Raw genomic sequence first — 20,455 nt, forward strand, 5'->3', positions numbered from 1 at the left:
TGTTGTAAACGATGCATTCCCTTCTAGTTAGGATGGGTATCGACCCGTATATTTAAGGTTTTGGTGTCATAAGCGACTGTGGCCGCAAATCGTGAAAAAACCGGGATTCGTATGCCACTTTCCCAGTGTTTGGCGATTGTGTACCCAATTTTTCTGCGGTGTAAACGTCCGGTTAATGTTTTCGACTGCTTCAATAAAGAACACCTTTTGACCGAAAGGCCCTCGGCAAGGTAGCCTCTTTCCGATGGTTATTCCTAAGCAAGTTGCTACACAGGTCGACTTTATCCATAGCTCTATCAAAAGGAAAACGCTGAACAATGTTTGTTGATAAAGTTTATTATCTATTGCTAACTTCTAATAACTGATTCATAAATGATGACCATTAACTTTTTTACAAAGAGACTCCATGTGTTGTCGTTGTCTCTAAAATACATCTTAACAGCTTACTATATAGTTGTGATAAAAATTACAAAGGCTCTTTTTGCGCGTAACTAGTCACAATGATATATTTATGTACACAATAAAGGTGTATACTAAACGCCTATAAGAAGAACAATATCTGAAAATATTTTATGCCAACAAATACTGCTAAACAATTCCTTGATTTACCCAGTTTTCCTCATTGTCTATGACCTGAATTATACGACGTTTATTCCTAATAATTTATTCTACAACCTTTAACTAGTGGAATAGTTTTCATTTTTTGTGGAAAATTTTGTTGGAAGGAGCTTAAGAGGGGAGAAAATATCTTTCCTGGGCATTCACCCCCCTCCTTTCGGAATTAAGGGTTTTCGTTCATTTACGTATTCGATATCCTCGCTGGTTCTGGCTGCCTGGGTCTCTTTGAGGGAAGACTGTCATTTCTTCGATAATTTTCCTCTATTTTCCGTTCTTATCAATCAGATACATTGCGTTGCTATGGTAATTATTGTAATCTAAACGTCAGTTGAAAAATAATACTGCTGATGGTAATTTTCTCCGGTTTCAAACCGTTCCTTTTTATGATAGTGTTCATTTCTCTCTCAAAAGGTTTTAAAATGAAGATCGTTCAAGCTGGCTGATTATGACTTTAGAGATAAACATCAAATGGCAGTTTTACATTCCAGCCCTCCACTAACGCATCATTCGCTGAACGCAAAGTGTCCTGTAACCATCCACCAAAATTATTGAATGCCCTGTCAACCAAGAATACATCTTGTCCGGTCAGCGGTCGCTTGGCCCATTGACGGATGGTTTTTAAGTCAAAGTTGGTACCAGGCTTCTGGAAAAACCTGTATTATCAAAGAAAGAAATGTTCATAAACATGACAAAGAGGTTCCCTCTCCTTCCACCCAACAAGTGTTATCGGAATGGTATTTGAATTCCAGGTTTTGAAACTAAGACAGCAACCCCAAAAAGAGCGCTTTAACATTCAATAGCGTAATAGATTCTAGCCCTGCCTTGCCTTAGTATCCTATTTAATTTCTGCCATTTGTGAAAGTTTATCTCTCTGGAAATGATTCATTTGTTGATTTTGTAATAGCCTTGACGTTATTTTTCGTACGTGTACATGGTAAGATACTCAGCCGCTGTCTGCACAATATAGTACGGTATCTGTATTAAATCTCCACTATGTGGCTCTTCCGATTTAATTTACAACACTTAACGCAGGACTTTTGCCAGACTGCATTCAGCAGCTTACAACTTTTGAAGGAAATTTCAAGATGCTCCCGGATGCATAATCGTCCTCGAGGATGACAGTCAATATTTCTTCTTTAGCTCAATCCAAGAAATGATAAACAAAACACTAAGTTCTCTTAATGCTTTTTAAGGAAACGTTTGGGAGGTATGTGGAAGAACTCGGCCAGTCATTAGATCGTGAAAGTGAAAGGGTATTAACGGAAAAGCATATCGATGATAGTCAATATTTCTTCTTTAACTCAATACAAGAAATAATAAACAGAACACTCGGTTCTCTTATTGTTTTTCAAGGAAATGTTTGGGAGGTACATGGAAGAACGCAGCCAGTGGTTGTTAGATCATAAGAGTGAAAGGGTATTAATGGAAAAGCATTTGCGCTTTTATTATCGGTGGCAGATTGCACTCACCAGAAACCTTCCTGCCAATATTTATATGTAGTCTTCAGGGGCTGCGGTATGTTTTCGCGTTGAAATTTGTATTTCAGGGCTCGCGTCAGTTGTTCGTCGATTGTCTTCTTAGAAATTTGTAACATTTGTCCCCACATGTCACTGCTTCCCCCATTGTTAGCTATAGTATGTAGCACCACTTCTCCGTTTGGCCCAGTACCCCTAAAACAAGAAGTAACACATATTAAAAGTGATTTAAATTCAGTCGCCCAGACCATGAAACTTTCGCGAAACAACCCGTTGATCGATGGAGCTGAAATTATCATCGGAAAATTTAAAGGAAGTTTAGCTTCTTCTTCCCAAACCATACACTTAGCTGACCTGAATTTACTGTTATTTTATTCGAAGGGCCCTCGCGAAACCTCAGGGTGTACCTATTAATTTAACATATTAGTTATTGCAACCTCAGAAAAACTTTCCAGGGATTTAGAAGTTCTCAGCGTGCTGTTGAAAATGTAAATAAATTGGTAACCAACTGGGACAATATGTTCCAATCAAATCCAAGCGATACATAAAACATTGTGACAAAATCAACCTGAAGTCCTACATTTTCAGGAATAACACTTATTTCTTGCCACTTATGGAACAGTTGTTATTTATCATCTTGGGGTGGGGGAGGGGGGAGACTCTGGGGGCGATCACTTGGCTCTCAGGGGGGGGGGGACTGGGGGATCAGTCGTCGCCAACAGCGTCTAAGGGGGACTGCAGAAAAGTTACTGCCAAATAACTGCCAATGAAGGGAGGGGGGGGGGGGGTCATAGGAATATAACAGAGCCTTACAAGGGGATCCGCTTGTTTTATAGTGACACGACTAAAATCCTTCGATGCTCTCCTTCCCCACGTCTTCCCCTTTCCTTCACGTTTTGTTATAGTTGATGAACAGTCCCTAAGTCATACACACTTTCGTTCGACCTAACGATCACTTACTGGTAAGGCATGGTAATACCCAAACGGTCACTGCTGGATATAAACATGTCCAAAGGCTGCAGAGCGTTGTTCTTCTTAGCGGCGGTAGTGTCATTCCACCACGCCGTTTTGTAGACCGCTGCTCCAAAGAATGCAGGAATACTTACGATGGAGTTAAAAATCTCGTGATCTGTGATGTTCGTAATGACGTCACCTTTTATCTTCTTCAAAGCCGTAGGTCCGACAGTGATAATTGTCTTGTTGGCCTCTACCGTTAAGGTCGTCGTTCGAAGGACATACTTGCCTTCAGTTTTGTCAACAGATGTTACTGATTCTTTGAGGTAGATTTTTCCACCAAGATTTTCCACTTTTTTCTGAAGTTCTGTGACAATCTCACTCATACCTTCGGTAGGCCTCCTGTCGTCCTGACTATGTTTCTCATCTACGAGAAACTCCTCATGGTGTAGGTAGGTTCTATAACTGTTTGGGTTTATTTTTTGCATATAGTCACCCTTGAATCCAAAAGTATCTGCCATGAACTTGGCTCCCTCCGGAGACAGCTCGTGCATAAGAAACGTGTCTACTGTAGAGAACTGGGTATAATTTCTCTTATTATCAGAAATAAACTTTGCGATTTCTGACAGGCTTTTGTTGTTCGTCGGGGCTCGATGACTTAACGTTGGAAAGGCCTGTGACTTTAGGGAATCAAAACTGTCTGTGTACACACCACGAGCTTCAACACGAGTGGTTTTCCTGGTCCAAAGGTCATTAGTGACTCCCAATGTATTGACAAGCTCACTAAAATGAAGTGAAAATGAGAAAAAAATTGGAGCTAATCATAAGCTATAGATTTTCTAACGTATTAATTCGAGAAAACTCTGTAAACAAATCAATACATATACAAACTCGGATCGGAGGCGAGTAATTTACAAGTTCAATTTTCTGGAGGGTGTGAGGGATGAGGATTGGCAATAGGGGAATATCGATATCCTGCAAAGGACTACTTTTTAGAAGAGTTTTGTAAGACATAAAATCATGAGATCAAGTTGGTTGAAAATAAGTTTATCATTGGTTCGTGTGCAAAAATTTCAACGAAATCGGTCAGATGAAAAGAATGTGGGAACGAAATAAACAAAATGTGAAATTTTTTTAGAATTGTTGATGACACTTACAATTCTTCATAGTTGCCGCCGTAAATGTTCCACTGTCCAAGGCCTACGAATCAAAAGTAAGTTGAAAATCTACAAAATTATCCACTAGGTAAGTCCATCAGGGTGGCTAAAAATGGTTTCGGTAGGAAACGCTGATTAAACATCGCCTAGGAAAGGGGAGTTAGAGATTTTTTTGGGGATTACATGTCTTTGGGGGGAACTTAAAGGGGTCAATTGTCAGCAATGAAGTATAAAGGATACAGAAATTAACTGAGTGGTCATAAGAAAACTAAAGAGTTTTATGGGGGATCAGGTAAATTTGATTGCGACACAACCAAAATCCTCCGCTCACAACCTTCCCCCCACCCCTAACCCCCCCTAACCGCTCCCAGGAGATGAATCATGACCAGTTCCTCATATTGAACTGCAACTCTTTGCTGGGTCGATACGATAATTTAAAACGAACCTACTGTGACGTTTGGAACTTCAGTGAAACTGAAATCCAAAATTTTTCCTCCAAGATAATCCTCTTCCTCAAAGATACACAAGCTCGTTTCATTTTTGTTGAGAAGAAGGACATAAGCTGTTAATAGACCACCAATACCTATAAATGAAAAGAAATCAATTTAAGAATTCCAGCCAGTAGCTGACGAGAATAGACTTGCCTATCACTGTGTGCTTTCTCACCACCAATTCTCTAAGCTTCCATACGAACAACTGCGACAATCTAAAAGAATCGATTTTTTAAGAGTTAAAAGATTTTATGAGTCCTAGATCTCCTACGGAACTGCAACCGACTAGTAGTGCCCAGTCCTCACCTGCGCCAACTATAGCTGTTCCGCACTCTAAGATTTTTTTATGAGGGGGCGTGATCGGTGCTGCTGTTGTTGGCCCAGCAGTTGATGCTACAGTAGTAGCTGTTGGTATTGCTGTGGTAAGTGTGGTGGTAGCGTTTATTACAGCAGTAGTTTCAATTTGTGCTGTGGTAGTCAAATCAGTTGTTGATGGTTTTTCTGTGGTTGTTGGTTGTCCTGTGGCCTTTGGAGCAGTAGTTGTTGGTAAAGCAGACGTCGTTGGTTTTTCTGTGGTTAACGGTTGTGCTGTGGTCGTGGCAACACTAGTTGTTCGTAAAGCGGAAGTCGTTGGTTTTTTTGTGGTGGATTGTTGTGTTGTGGTTGTTGGAGTAATGGTTTTTGGTAAAGCCGAAGTCGTTGGTTTTTCTTTGCTTGTTGGTTGTGCTGTGGTTGTAAGAACAGTGGTGTTTGGTAAAGGAGAAGTCGTTGGTTGTGCTATAGTTGTTGGAGCTGTAGTTGTCACTTTTTCTGTGGTTGTTGGTTGTCCTGTGGTTATTGGAGCAGTAGCTGTTGCTTTTTCTGTAGTTGTTGGTTGAACTGCGGCTGTTGAAGCAGTGGTTGTTGCTTTTTCTGAAGCTGTTGGTTGAGCTGCTGTTGTAAAAGTAGTGGTTGTTGCCTTTTCTGGGGTTGTTGGCTGTGCCGCGGTTGTTAGAGCGACTGTTGCTACCTTTTCTGTAACTGTTGGTTGTGCTGTGCTTGTTGGGGCAGCGGTCGTTGGTGGGGCACTGGTTGTTGGTCGTTCTGTGGTTGTTGGCCGCTCTGTGGTTGTTGATTGTTCTGGGGTTATTGGTTGTTCTGCGGTTGTTGGTCGTTCTGTTGTTGTTGGTTGTTCTGTGGTTGTTGGTTGTTCTGTGGTTGTTGGTTGTTCCGTGGTTGTTGGTTGTTCTGTGGTTGTTGGTTGTTCCGTGGTTGTTAGTTGTTCCGTGGTTGTTGGTTGTTCTGTGGTTGGTTTTCTTGTGGTTGCTGGCTTTTCTGTAGTTGTTGGTTTTCTTGTGGTTGTTGGTTGAGCTGTAGTTGTTGGTTGTTCCGTTGTTGTTGGTTGTGCTGTGGTTGGTGGAGCGGTAGTTGCTGATTGTTCTGTAGTTGTTGATTGCGATGTGGTTGTTGGTTGTGCAGTGGTTGGTGAAGCAGTAGTTGTTGCTTTATCTGTTGTTGTTGGTTGTGCTGTAGTTGTTGCTTTCTCTGTGGTTGCTGGTTGTTCTGTGGTTGTTGGTTTTTCTGTGGTTGTTGGTTTTTCTGTGGTTGTTGGTTTTTCTGTGGTTGTTGGTTTTTCTGTGGTTGTTGGTTTTTCTTTGGTTGTTGGTTGTGCTGTGGTGGTATCCTGCGTTGTCATAGGATTTGCGGTGGTTTGAGTTTTTGCCTCCGAGGTGGCAGCGACAGTGGTAGTTGTGGGTTTAGCTGTAGTAGAACGCTCATTTCTCACAGTTGTTTCCTGAGGAGCTGTGGGTTCCGGCTCTGTTGGTTTCTTTCTTGTGGTCTCCTCAGTCGGTTTTGTGTTCCCTCCACCTTCTGATGAAGTAATGAAAACACAAAACATTCGTTAAGTTTTTTTTCTTTTTTATAAAGATACTAGAATAAGATCACTTAATCGTGTATTTTCATCGCTAGGATGACAAGAAATAGTACTGATGACAGTAAATATTAAATAACGCAGTATTTGAAGCGTTATGTTGTCGCTGTGTGACATGATTGATACTGCTTTGCGTAAAGAGTTAAGATTCCTCTCAGTGCAACAGATTGCCTCGTAACCGTCAGGCTGGGTTGTTCAGAGCTGGGTAAAAGAATCCAGAGTTAGTGTGAAATCCGATTTCAGATCCGAAGGCCTTGAAAGAAAAGTCAGTACAATTCGTTTTCTCTACATTTTGATGATTGGATGCCCTTCAAAGAATGGAGATCATCATCCGAGAAGGGCTTTTGAACAAAAAGATAAAGAAACCAAAATTAAAAATTTCTCTAGGTTGGCCCTAATCAGCCTTCGAACAATTTGGCTCTCAGAGGTTTTCGTAATTTTGTATAGTTTTTATTGACCAGGTGTGGTTGATGCTTCAGTCGTCATGACAGAGGTTCAAATTTTCGCAGTTGCTGCCTGAAAAGTTGTTAGTCGATGATATTGCGATAATCACGACAAATGAAAGTAACAGGCTGGTGTTACACGTTTTTTCACAATGATTTATTTTGAGTTTTCTCAATGAGAACAATTAAAGGATCTCGCAGCAAACATCCCATTTCCGCAATTACCGTTGATCATCGCAAATAAAGAGTGCTCGGTATAAATAGAACTGTGCCAGCACTCTGACAGACGTGCTTCGCGGGCGACGATCATGTTGACTAAATTGACCGTGTACTCGGCCCGGAAATTAGAAAAAAATAGCCAGCTAAATCCACGTTCAAAATTCCAAAATGAAAATTTTATTTCATTTAAGAGAAAGAGTTTGAAAAAAAAAAAAAAAAAAAAAAAAAAAAAAAAAAACAGAGACAAGCTCTAACTTATCGAACATTTTTAAGGAGGATTCTTATTGATTTCCGCGTACAATGACGTGGATCAAAATATTAAGCTTTCGTTCATTAAAATGACAAAAAATCTGTGATTTCCTGACGGGTTAAAAATCGATATAGCAGAGGCTCCGATGTCAAACTATACCTTTCCGTCAGCCCATTAAAACAGTGACCCGTCCTTGCATTCAGAAATAACCTCCAAAATTTTGTTCTCGATTGTCTCAATGCATAAGAAAGACTCAGTTCAACAGGAAAATGAAAACTCGTTCAAGAATCTCACATTCGGACCATTCGCCATCATTGCAGTTATTGGCGAGAACAGAGAGATCGCAGTGGTTCTAAATAAAGTTTAAATACCTTTGCTGCATTGGGTCTGGTATTTCAAATTTGGACTTCTAGGGCCGAACATTGCGAATATAACGGCTAGAACTCCACTAATGCCGATTATCATGAACAGGAACAGCAAAATCTGCCACACTCGAAAAATATATCTCTTCTTCAAAAAATACTCCTTTTTCGTGGAATCGAAACCCTCTTCGCATATTGTTAGAGTTGTCGAGCTGTCAAATGTCTGCTTGGTAACATTTCCATGTTGTTTGAGAGCGAAAGTAAATAGTATCCGTACAGATCGTAAAATCCATGGACCCTAGTTATTAAGGTCTATTAACAATAGATTACTCTATCCAGGTGGCTTTCACAAGTGGCTCTCATACCCCACCCATAGATGTTAGTCATATGATAAGCAGAAAGCCATATTTGGTCTAGATAACGTTAACATTTCTCTCTCTTTTTTTTTCCTTTATCCAAAACTATAGCACTGCTTTTAAAACAATTTTTGGACTGTTTCATAGTCATTTATAACCCTTGAAGGGCCGGGTTTCTAAAGAAACTGTCGTTGTAACACACACACACATTTGCACCAGTCACGCACTCACCAATGACATGTTATGCGCAGGCAGCAAGTTTCTCGGAACAGAGCGCACATGAAAATCAGTAGCCAGGGTACTCCTCAGTACTGCCTACACACTGGAATGAACCACCCGGTTCTCCAAATCCTTAGCCGTAAAGCATGGATTTTTTACCCTGTTTTCAGATAGGACTGTGCCTCTGCCTTATAAAAGTTAAACTTGGTCTGCAAACTATTGTCAGACAACTTTACTCTGGCGGCCAGAAAGGACTTAAAGTATACCACATAGCAAAGAGGAACTACAACGTTCGCAACATGCACGGACGAATGGCCGTTGTGTTACGGAAGCCACAAGTCAGGCTGTGTTTGTTGCATCCCGCAACGCAGGAAGATTACTGGATAACCTTTAAATCAGTACATCTGTCTGAGAACGTTTTCTCAACGCAGCTTATCGCAGCTTTGTGTCTACAGTAAATATTATTGCAGGTGTCCCGTCAAAAAATTTCAAATTCACAAAAATCCTCATTCTGTTTCTCGAGCTGTTAGACGCTGGAGTGCATTAAGAATTAAGAATGTCATTGGTTAGTTATGCATATTCAAGAAGATCATTTCAAAGCAATCATTTTTTTAATTAGCTCAATTACTCAAAATTTACCGTAATACTTGCGAAATGTTTCGCTTCGAAGAAGTTCACGACCTACAAATCTAATCTTATCCTATGCGATGCACGCTAGTGATCTTACAATGTCCTTACCTTAATCCTTTATACCAAGGTTACAAAGAACATTGTTTGTCTTTGTAAATAATAATTAAATCTATCCTCTACAGCTTGCACGTTTTGGAATACGACAATTTGCCACTGTAAAGCGAAACGTGACCACAATTTAAAGACAATTTCCGTTGCCATGGCTGTCATTAGTTTTGGCGTTGAAAAGTTCACATTTTTGACCCTAAAAACAAAGCATTCGATAATTGAACTTTTTCATTTCATTTCATTCTTTCTGTCATTTCAAGTAAATTAATCATTATGTATTTTAGATACTTAGAATGTCTTCATGCAACGCGCAATCCAATAGTTTAAAGTGAAATAGCCAATGCTAGATCAGTGTACTTTTTGGTAATGATACGGAATTAATGAAATCTCATGGCGAAAAATTTGCCGGTTCGTTTTGTATGCACCCGCCTCTGCTTTCAACAAAAAGTTTGACATGAAACAGCATTCCTTCGCGTCCACGTTACGTCAAATGAAAGTCATCACATTTCATTTTCCACCACCGGATTTCTTGCGGTGAAAATTTCAAGTTGAACAAACATCACGAACTGTGTCTTTTTCGTCTGTTTGACAGATTTAAATGAATCCTCCATGTTTTAATTCACGCTTAATCTTCTGTCACCAAAATTCCTATAACTGATTGTAATGGATCCACCGTGTTTTAATGCAAGCTTAATTTTCTGTTACCAAAATTCGTCAAGAGTAGCCAGTTACGAATGAAATCCATTGGAAAGCTGTTAGTACGAGCACAAGCGTACATCGAGTGCTTTTGTCATTTTTCAAAAGAGTAAACTTATCCAAATGTTGAATATTTTTCTCTCTCTATTTAGACTCTATCAGTAGATCACTTCAAGTGAAGAGTCGCATTCCAGAATTTGTCGGAAAGTAAAATGTTATTGACTTCATAATTGAAGAGCTTTGTCATCTATACTTTTGTCTGCGTAAAATATGAGATGCGTATCTGAGCGATTCAGTTTGGAACTCATCGCTTTTTATCTGTGACGCTCTCCTTCGAAGTTGGGTGTCAATACTTAATTTGAGGTAGACAAAGGAAATTAACACCTAACATGAAAAATCACGCAAGGAAAATTCGTTCATTGTTTTCTTTAACCTGAAAGCCACGCTGCACAGACTTCGTTTCAATGGCAGTTGTCACAAGTTCAAATAAAAGATGCTGGGTGGTTCGTGAGAGTCTCGCAAAGTTTTGTCTTACTTACCAGGTCATACCTCTCACCTTGTTTGCACGTTTTGTCTCGATTTTATTTTGCTTTGCCTTTTTTCTGTTTTGTTTTGTTTTCTTGACCGTTTATCCCGTCTTGGAGTTGTGAATCTATCTCGAGTTCTTAATTTTCTAACATAGCTGTAGTAAGATCCTCTTTATCCAGCGCAGGCCAAGTTGAGATCGCGGAACATCGCCAGTCCTAGCGCACCTCACTCTTATTAAAAGCTAATGAAACAAGAACCTCCCCAAGGATATTAAACATCGAGGCACAAACAACAATAAGCGAATTACAGAAGGTCGCGCAGGCCGGTAATCACATTCTTAAACGATTAAAACCTTCGAAATCTGTTTTTTGTATCAGTCCTGCGTCTTCATTTTTTGTTTTTGTTTTTGGATGAGACCAGCAGCTCATCAACTCCTGAGGAGACAGACTCGGGCCGGCACAAAATAATCAGAGAGGCGCGCGCATTTGGATCATTTGCCATCGTGATGACAATTGTGAGCAATCATATATACAAATCTTTCATTCCTAATCAATTTTTACGTACAAATACCTTTACAGCCACCTTCAGGTTTATCTGATCCGGCTCTAGTTGAGTATTTTAAATCTGGACTTCCAGGGCCGAGCATTGCGATTATAACTGCTAGACCTCCAATTATGACGATTATTATAAACAGGAACAGCAGAATATGCCACACACGAAAAGTACATTTTTTATAGAGACAATTACAACACGAAAAAGTGCATCGCTTTGTCGAATAATACTCCTGGTTCGTGACATCGTATCCTTCTTCGCAAATTCTTAACGTTGTCGAGCTGTCGAATGTCTGAGCGCCAGACATTTTCGAGCGGTTTGAGCTCAAATCTGGACAGAGTTTGCTGAACTTGACGTTTTTATAGTGTCACAAGAAATCCGATTCGTTTGAGATAACATTTTTGATTTGAATGGACTGGGCTTACCCCGCCCAGATGACACGCAGGAGATATTGTAAACAGACAACTTTCAAATTGTAGAATATTCCTAAATTGTTTTAATTTTTCTCTTCTCCTCTCACTATAAAGTAGCTCTCCTTTAAAAAATTGATAGACTTTATTATTTTCTTGAAACGGATGACACGTGAAGAACTATCATGGTCACGGCGTTCGTCACGCAACATTAACTCTTGTCACGGAATAGAAGTACGTGTATGAAGGCAGATCATACATCAAACATTGTAAGCTTAGTTAATCTCTTTTTGAGACTAGCTTTACACGTAGGACTTGATTAATTTTGAAGTGTGACTTTGACATACCATTTTAGTGTATAAACTGACATGAAATCATACAGGCGTCACGATTTTGATATGCAAATTGTAAAAATTGAGATGTCTCATAAAACAAAGGCCGCCATATTGGCGCTTGTTTACCATCTTGCTCTAGCGCTGTAAGTGTCCTCAAATAACTGAATTATAATAGGAAAACTTAATGTTTAGCTTTGGCTTTTAATAAACCGACTTTTAGTATTGTCTTGAATTGGTTCAACCTTGACGGAACCGAAGAATCAAAGAAAGCACTTTCTGTAAGCTAAAAAACACGTTTTTATTAAGCAAAACACGCGTATTCTTGGGTTGATTGACAGCGTGAGTTATGCGTGAGTTGCGCGTCTGAACGCCGGCTCTGCAGAAAGCCACATGATTTCTTAATTGAAATTTTTTTTTGTTTCTTTTTGTTTGTCATTTTCAGAAGTATTTTCGTTGGTGTTTATCTCCTAAGATAATCAATTAAACCTTGATGAAAATAATTTGAATATATCAACAAAGTTGAAATGGTAAATTGGCCACCGTTACGGTTATAAAAGCTGACATTTCGTGCGTTAGCCTTTCGTCGGAGCGAATGATGAAAATAGCCTGTCAGAGCCGTCTAGTTAACGGTGGGAGCGTCATGGGGGCTCAGTTAGAAATATCACAGGCGGCCCAAGCTCTCTTTGAGAACCACACAAGGAACACAATTTAACTATCTCTATGGCTATCTTGTAGAAAATCCCATACATATCCATATAAATCGATATGCAAATTGTGTTCCTTGTGTGGTTCTCAAAGAGAGCTTGGGCCGCCTGTGGAAATATAAATGAAGTTTAGGTGGGGTTTTACGTTCGTGTCCAGTCTCCTGGTACATGCTCTGATGTAAGTAACAATATATGCAGTGGAAAGCATTGTAGGAACATTTTAGTTGTCCATGTAAGAAGAGGATCTCAATGGGGTTAACTGATAGAGGTAAAAAATGCCAAAAGTTTAGCCATTACGCGTAAAAATTGACAAGTTTTTACCAATCCAGTCATAGAAACCGTAAAAACAATTTCAGGTAACAAGAGTAGAATGACGATAATTGTCAGGCATAAATTAGCCAAAATTTTAACCGTTAACCGTAGAAGCTATCACCCCATTGCGATCCTCCAAGTAGTGCTAGCAGGAAGGAAAGACCTCAGTTACTTTAACACTTTAACTCTCAGAAGTGATTAAGCTGTGACTTCTCCCCACAATATCCATCAAGTAAAGTATGAAGTATCCAGGTAACGAGAATGCTCAAACTCATCAGTTAGAATTCAAAGTTGTTCTCTTGATCTGACGCCAAATTCTTGGTACTAATTTGCAAGGAAATGCGTGGCAGCTAGAGGAGAGAATTAACAATCAGATCTTGGGAGTTAAAATTATTAATCATTGATAGATGATGCCCAATTAGGAGAAATGCACGAAATGTCAAAAAATAACTTCACATTTTTTTTTCTTAAAATTGGTCCAAATTTGCCATCGCGTTGTTATTATTAAAAAATACGATAAGAGGAAATAAGAAGAAATAAAGATGACTTTTGTCCATATAAAGTTTCTCAATGTAAAGTTAAAATTAAAATTGGTCTAAATTTGCCATCGCGTTTTTATTAAAAGAATGCAATAAGAGGAAATAAGAACAAATAAAGATGACTTTTGTCCATGTGAAGTTGTGACGCAACAGGATGCCAGAGTGACCTTAGGCAACAGTTTCGCTTCACAAACCTCGGCAAGACAATATCGTATTCCCTCCGATTTTCATCATTTCAAGCCATTACAAAATCAAATAGAGGCCATTACTTTGAAAAAGTAAAATTCGCATGTTGCAAACTGAGAGTTCTTAGCCCGGATCGTAATGAAACAAACGAACAGAATCTATAACTTTGATGGGAGTAAGTAGTGACTGATAATTGCGTAATCAACAGAAATAAATAATTAAAGTAGAAATACAACAGTAATGATTTCCTGTTAGCTAGTGACCACCAAGAGAGCAAACCGAAAAAAAGAGGTAATTAAATTAAGATGATTTCTGAAAATGCCAGTTTTATCTCTTGCTAAGTTTTGAGCCAGTAGAAAAATTTAGTTTTAAATATAGCGATCTTGCAGAGAAACGTTCATTTCATCAATTCCTTCAACTCACGTGATAAAAACGTGATGAAAACGGGCAATCTTGATACTAAGGGCACTTTGTCGAATTCCAGTATGTGGAAGCGCAGTAACGCGGGCATAGAATGCATGGATAAAGAACTTGAACATAAATTTCGATTCACAATGTGAAACAAACATTACGTGGGTATATACTAAACGTTTTCAACGAAAGGAAACCGTAAAAACCTGATACGTGACTGCCCTCAATGCCCTCTTCATTTCCGACTGGAGTCCGAAAGAGGTGGGTCAGCATTGACCCTTCAAACAAGCGCTTCCCATGCAAACATCTTTGCAATTATTTACAGATTGTTTTGTAGTTTTTATAAAACAAAGAGCACTCAATAAATCAGTTGTTTTCTGTAGGAGTATTAATCAAAGACAGAGCGAAGAAGCAGAAACGGAGACCACGGTAAACTAGATATCTGTCGCTCCCTTAGCGGTGTTTACGAAGATAAAGTTTTTATTTGTCTGTGACATTTCCACTGAGTCTACCGGCATATAGTCTCCATCACAGCAGTTTTAGACATATCGATTAGAGAACTGCTGCACGGAAAACTATAAAACCATCCCGCTGATCACAGCTTCACAAAACACGGAATTATTTGTAAAAAATGTTCTTTCGATGAATCAAAGGAACCTGTGATGTTGCAGTCGGAAAAGAGCGATTAAAACGGCCGGAGAAAACGAATTTAGCTTTCGATAGAGCTAGCCTCTGATAGCCTGATCAAAATATACTGATACACCGCAGAACTTCTGACATTCGGCCAAGATTGTCTGTAAAAATAAATCTCTTTAGCTGAAGAACTGTCGAAGAGTGTTTGTGGAGACAGAATATGTTGTTTGTCTCATACTTATTAATATAACTGTCATCTCGTAAACAAAAAATTTGCGTTTCGAAAATTTCTTAAACAAAGGAAACTCTAGTTTTCAAAGATACTGTTTTGACTCTTGACAGTATGCAAACAATCTCTGTTGAATTGACGTGAAAACACTTTGCTGTCGAAGGATATGGGGTACTAAGTTAGTGTTGTGTACCCAAGTATAATAGGGTCAAAGATTTCAAAAACATTTTTGATGCTCGATCTTAACTCGCACTAAATTGTTCCCTTTTGATTTCGTGATTGCAGCCTTCGCTTGAAATTGGATAGATGGCCCCTATCGGCATTGTCTAAGGCAAACATCATACAACATGACAACAAATTATCTTTACCTTTTCCAATTCTTTTAGAGAATGTAGAGTTTCTAGGACCATACATTGCTGCCAACAGACCCACCAACAACATTATCACCAGTATGATGAAGAAGAACAGCAAAAGGTGCCAAACACGGAAAGTGACTTTCCGATTCAAAGCGCCGCAAGCACAATGGCACCTTTTTTTCGAGTAGTGATGCTGATTCGTCAAATCGTAGCCTTCACTCACAGTCAGAGTGGTTGTGCTGTCAAAAGTTCGAAAGTTTTTAGACATTTTCGTGAACGCTTTAGCTTGACCGTGAATTGAAGTCAACTAGAGTTCTCTTTCCCTTAAACGTTTCTGTAACTGCAAAATGCTCCTGAAATATGACTCGCAGAAAAATGCGACCTTTTTGCTTTTAACCACAACAGTCACGCCCTGATGACGGAATATCATTACGTTCATAGACGGAACACTTTAATCCGAAACTACCGGATTTGACAACTTCTATTTTTCATTCTTTTTTTTTTTTTTTTACTCCAAATGCAGCTTTGTCATAATTTTCCTCATTTGCTACATCCTCAATCTATAAACTCTTCCGTCTGTAATCTATTGGTCTTGGAATAATTTTCTTTTTTTCAGCTTTCAACGACTATTGTTTAGTGCTACATCCCAAAAATAAACCTCAATTAAAATCTTGTCAGCGAAAAACAAAAGGTTGTTTAAGAATTTCACACAAAAGAATGTTTAGATACGGTTAAAAAGTATCAATGTCTTTGTTTATCCATTTGTGGAATGCTGTTTCCAAACACACTTCTTCTCCTTGATATCAGTTTCCATTTATTACGTCTTACAGCGTGACCTCGATCACGAGCAAATGGTGTGGTGGAGGGGGGGGGGGTGGGGCAGATGGGGTTCTTCTTAGTAAACCTATAACATAACATAAAACCTTGTAATAGGCTTTTCCACGACTGGATTGATCATAATGAGATTGCATTTTCAATAGTCACTATAATTGGGTCGCACATTTTCGAATTTTCGGGGAAATAAAATTTTGGTAAATAGGGATCTAAATATGGGAAGATTCGCCGTCAAAAATTTGTTTCATTTTCCCAGAGTTGAGTAAGACGGAGTTTACAATTGTCCACAGAATATACTACAGTAGACTGTGGAGTTACTGAGAACCCAGCGGCACATAGCCCGGCAGCAAATATTGATCCAAGTAACCTCCTCCCCCCCTCCACCCCTCCCATGCTTGCTGCGTGACCTCGATTTGGCAAGCTTACACGCACACCATGAGAAACAAGATACTTACAGAGTCCTGTCAGGCACAGCTTCCGCTCAATGAGGTACTTAAATTTTTTAAAGGTTTATTTATTTTCTCGTTGCTCAGTTGCCCAAAAAAAACTTTGCCCGAGGCAATCACGTACTAACACTGATAAAAGATTCCTTGAATATCGGAAAAAAAAATTATGAAGGAGTCTTGGTCACTTCATTTCCTCTCGAAAGGCCGCGTTAATTATAATGAAAGATTGTCACGTAAAAAATTAGCAAATGCTTAACCCAAATTTCATCTTGAAAACGATGCGGAATTCGTAATTTAGCTTCCTGCTACGGTTGAAAAGTTTTACCGTTGACTCTTTTTTTGCGACGTAAACGTTCAAATTTGTAACTTTTTATGCCTAACGGACGAATTATGCTGTGCCTTTTTTACGGCTAACGGTTAACCCCTTTGACACACCATAAAAAGACACTTTAAAATTCAGTCTTTTTTGGATGAAACATTGACAAAAATAGATTGGAAACGGACATTTTCGAGGAAAGGGAACCTTTTTTAGGGGGGGAGGAAGGGTCATTGCATAGCAGTGTATTTCCGGCTATTATCTCACTAGGTGTTCCTTGCGAAACAACGGAAAGGGGATGGGCAAACGGAAAACGGATGCTAGCGGTAACGACAAAAATGTAAACATATCCGCTATAGAAAGCTATACCGCTAGAAAGCTGATAGTGATTTTTACATTATTACATAACAAGCGTGAAGGACAGACGCATAAATAACGTCACTATTAACAATTTTTATGCTTCTTTATCATCTGAAACAAATGTATTCCATGGTGCTGTGCGTCTGATTTGTAAAAGACTACAGAAGACGTCAAGTATGCGTGACACGCTCGGTTTTGCGCCCTGTGTCCTACGTTTTCATTGTTGCACAATTTAGAGGGTCGCCCATACCCTTTGTAAAACTCAGTCACGAAAAAATATTTGGCCTTTTCATGCATCACATATGATATCCAAAACTCTTTCACTTTCACGCGAAACTAAAGACAATCACGTTGAATAACTCTCTTACTTTCTCGTCTTGACCAGTTTTACGCCACAAAAGATGATGTAATATCTCATCTTTGTTGTTCAAGAACCAGTCGTGGTCTGTTTTGCGACTTTTATCGATCCACATGAAGTCTATCTCCTGTTAACACCTAACCACAGCCGTTAGAGAACTATACGTACATTTTAAAACGAATAAAATAGCCGGAAATTCATCACCAAAAACAAAATGGTTCACGAATCCCGTTTAATTCAGTTCTTAACTCATGGGTCAGAGTTAAATTAAAAAAAAAAAAAAAAATTCGTCAAAAGATCTTACCACAGTTCAATCACGATTCACGAATAAATAAAAAAATTCAAATCACGACTCACGAGAAAAAAATCGCCCTATCACGTTTCACGTAAAAAGTCTAGGGGACCTTCAATTTACTTATAATGACATCTATAATGATAGCGAACGGGCGCGGCGCACGGTAACATGCAACTCTATTTATTAAATACAGCCTTTCGATGGCGTTGTAAGTAAGAGTCGGTGAGAATTCAAAGTGGAAAAACAAACAAACAAACAATCTGGAGAAAACACAAGTTACCTAATGAAGCATCAAACTAATTGAGCTGTTGGCACGAGTTCTGGGACGAAGAGTGGATTATTATAAATTAAAAGAGTGTTAGAACAATTGTCAAATTGAAATTGCGGATTTCCCACAAAGGAGAGGGGAACTTCAATTTATGGGTTTGGCTTTTGCTTTATTCAGTTCCTATACGGAAACCCAACCTTAAGCACTATTACTGATACGAAGACGGGCCACACAAAGAGAAGCTGAAACGGCTTCAATATGGAATTTCAAATGGTCAGCGCTGATGACCTATCAGTTATTAATTAAATAATCCCAGATCCTTATATACTTAAAAAATTAAAACAGCTTTCACACTTGATTTTACTGTTTAGCTTGTGTTTTAGTGGAAATTTGTTAGATAGTATTTAGAAACATGTTGGGAAATACTTCTCTTTTTCTTTCCTTTTTTTCTCTTTTTTTCTTCCCTCCACATCTAAGTCCAACGTAGAGATATCTGTCATTCACAAGCGATGCAAATGTTCTCATAAAATTAAACCCACTACAAACCACCAAACTTGCAGCGCTGATGCTCAATTTTCTGGCCTTCTTAGGCCAGCGCATGCACTTGAATGATAAGTCATGCGCACGGATTTTCGCCTAAAACCTGTTTCTATGCTTTCCGAATTTTAACTTAAGCTTTTAACGTTAACTTTTTAAACCTTAACTTTTTTAACTTTAACTTTTTAAACTCTAACTTTTTTAACTTTTACTTTTTTAACTTTAACTTTTCATGAACTTTAACTTATTTAACTTTAACTTTTTTAACTTTAACTTTTTTTACTTTAACTTTTTTAACTTTAACTTTTTTAACTTTAACTTTTTTGACTTTAACTTTGTTAACTTTAACTTTTTTAACTTCAGTTTTGCCGTCAGGCTTTCAAAAGCCTGACGGCAAACGGTCAAATCTTATCATTCGCCCCCAAACAAAAATTATTGTATGGAAAGTGCGCGTGAACGATTTTTATTCACGAGTGAGCGTTGCGAACGAGTGAATTAACATGGTTCGTGTCTGATTGGACAAACAATGTATTTTCACAGTCCGTTCAGTATGGATGAAATAAATCTTCTTATTTTCATTATACACTGATCTCACCTTTGTCCTACTCTATCAGTCTTCATGCCGCTCATGCCTAGGCTAATCTTAATTTTTTGCTTCATCAAAATTAAAATAAATAAGAATTCAGATTTTAGTTCAGCTGGTTGTTTGAACAGCTGAAGACTTATATTTTTTACCAATTTTCAGTTTGATAGGAGTTTTTCCTATTTTGATTAAGCGGGCTACATTTCTAAGCTTTTGCGTGACACAATATTAAAAAAGCGACCGAGCATGCTATCACGTAGGTTAAAAAAAATTACTTATCCGCTGAGATTTCGCAGTCTGAACAACCCTTGTATTAGTATAAGTACTAATATAGATCTTTATGAGCGCTCAGAAGACGACTACAGGCTTTTTATCGAAAAACTCGATGACATATGTTCTTGTTAGTTTCCGGCCGCCATATTTTTGCCCCAAGGGGACACAAAGCTGGCGTATACATTTCTTCGAATATCTCCCGCCCGAAGCATCGCACAGACCTGAATCTTTCTGAGACTGTTTGAATATCCATCTTCTTTTATCGCTGAGATTCTTGACTTTATTTGTTGAATGCTTTTGACGATGGTGATGACAGTGAAAACCGGCAGTAAATTACAAAAGAACAGATTGGCTCAAAGTCAACGTTGTAATGCTTAATAGATCAGTCTTCGGCGAGCGTCAGCCAAGACGGCCTTTAGCCCTTTCATTTCCAAGACCTCATTACCAATTCTCCTCATGATTTTATTTTTGGCCGTAAAAAATGTGAACCATAAAAAATTTTCTTCTAACAGCAATGGAAAGAATTAACAGTTAGCCGTAAAATGGCCAAAATTTTAACAAAGGAATATGGTCTTAGTTCTAATCATGAACCGTAAAGGCCATCACGTGCACTTCCTTGAGACCTTGTTAACAGTGCTTGAATTGGAGCGACTTGAGGATCTGGAGCGGATCTAGGGGTCGGTTCGGGTAGTTCGGTAGAACCCCCTAAATTGTCCCTCAAAATGCTGGAATCAATTTTCTGAAGAACTAATTTTCAAAATCTCCCGGGGGAGCATGCCCTCGGACAATTCTCCGAAGAGGGTAGCTACATTCCATATTTATAGTGGAACAGAAATTGGACATCTTCATACTTGCGGAGATTCGACCTTTGAGGGGATCATACCGAAAGGGTAAATCCAATAAAATATGATAGCTATGTCTTAAGGATTATTAAATTTGTCTTAATTTCCCTAGAAACCGGCAATGAAGCCAGACAAAATGCCTACGAAAACAAACTGCTCCGAACAAAATCATTGGCTTTGTGATTTTAGAGATAAAAACCTGTGAGGAAAAAGGATAAGAAAACCTAATCTCGTTGTTTCGGAATTATATATTTCTGT

At 38.7% G+C, this 20,455-nt stretch overlaps 1 protein-coding gene across 2 annotated transcripts; it reads right to left on the minus strand.

Annotated features, from left to right (window-relative positions):
• Positions 1-318: 318 nt before the first annotated feature.
• LOC111339600 (uncharacterized) lies at positions 319-15,580 on the minus strand. Of its 2 annotated transcripts, none has more exons than XM_088738365.1 (7): positions 15,098-15,580; positions 5,002-6,546; positions 4,650-4,787; positions 4,205-4,247; positions 3,054-3,830; positions 2,088-2,288; positions 319-1,271 (listed from the first exon to the last, which is right to left on the minus strand). In XM_088738365.1, the coding sequence occupies exons 1-7, from the start codon at positions 15,351-15,353 to the stop codon at positions 1,070-1,072; spliced, it is 3,162 nt and encodes a 1,053-aa protein (XP_088594491.1). In that variant the 5' UTR covers positions 15,354-15,580; the 3' UTR covers positions 319-1,069. The 2 variants fall into 2 exon arrangements, with proteins under 2 accessions (XP_088594491.1, XP_088594492.1); XM_088738366.1 differs by lacking the exon at positions 15,098-15,580 and adding an exon at positions 10,447-10,646.
• Between the last annotated feature and the right edge of the window lie 4,875 nt (positions 15,581-20,455).

Source organism: Stylophora pistillata, chromosome 11 (assembly GCF_964205215.1).
Source record: "Stylophora pistillata chromosome 11, jaStyPist1.2, whole genome shotgun sequence".
Classification (NCBI taxonomy): Eukaryota; Metazoa; Cnidaria; class Anthozoa; order Scleractinia; family Pocilloporidae; genus Stylophora; species Stylophora pistillata.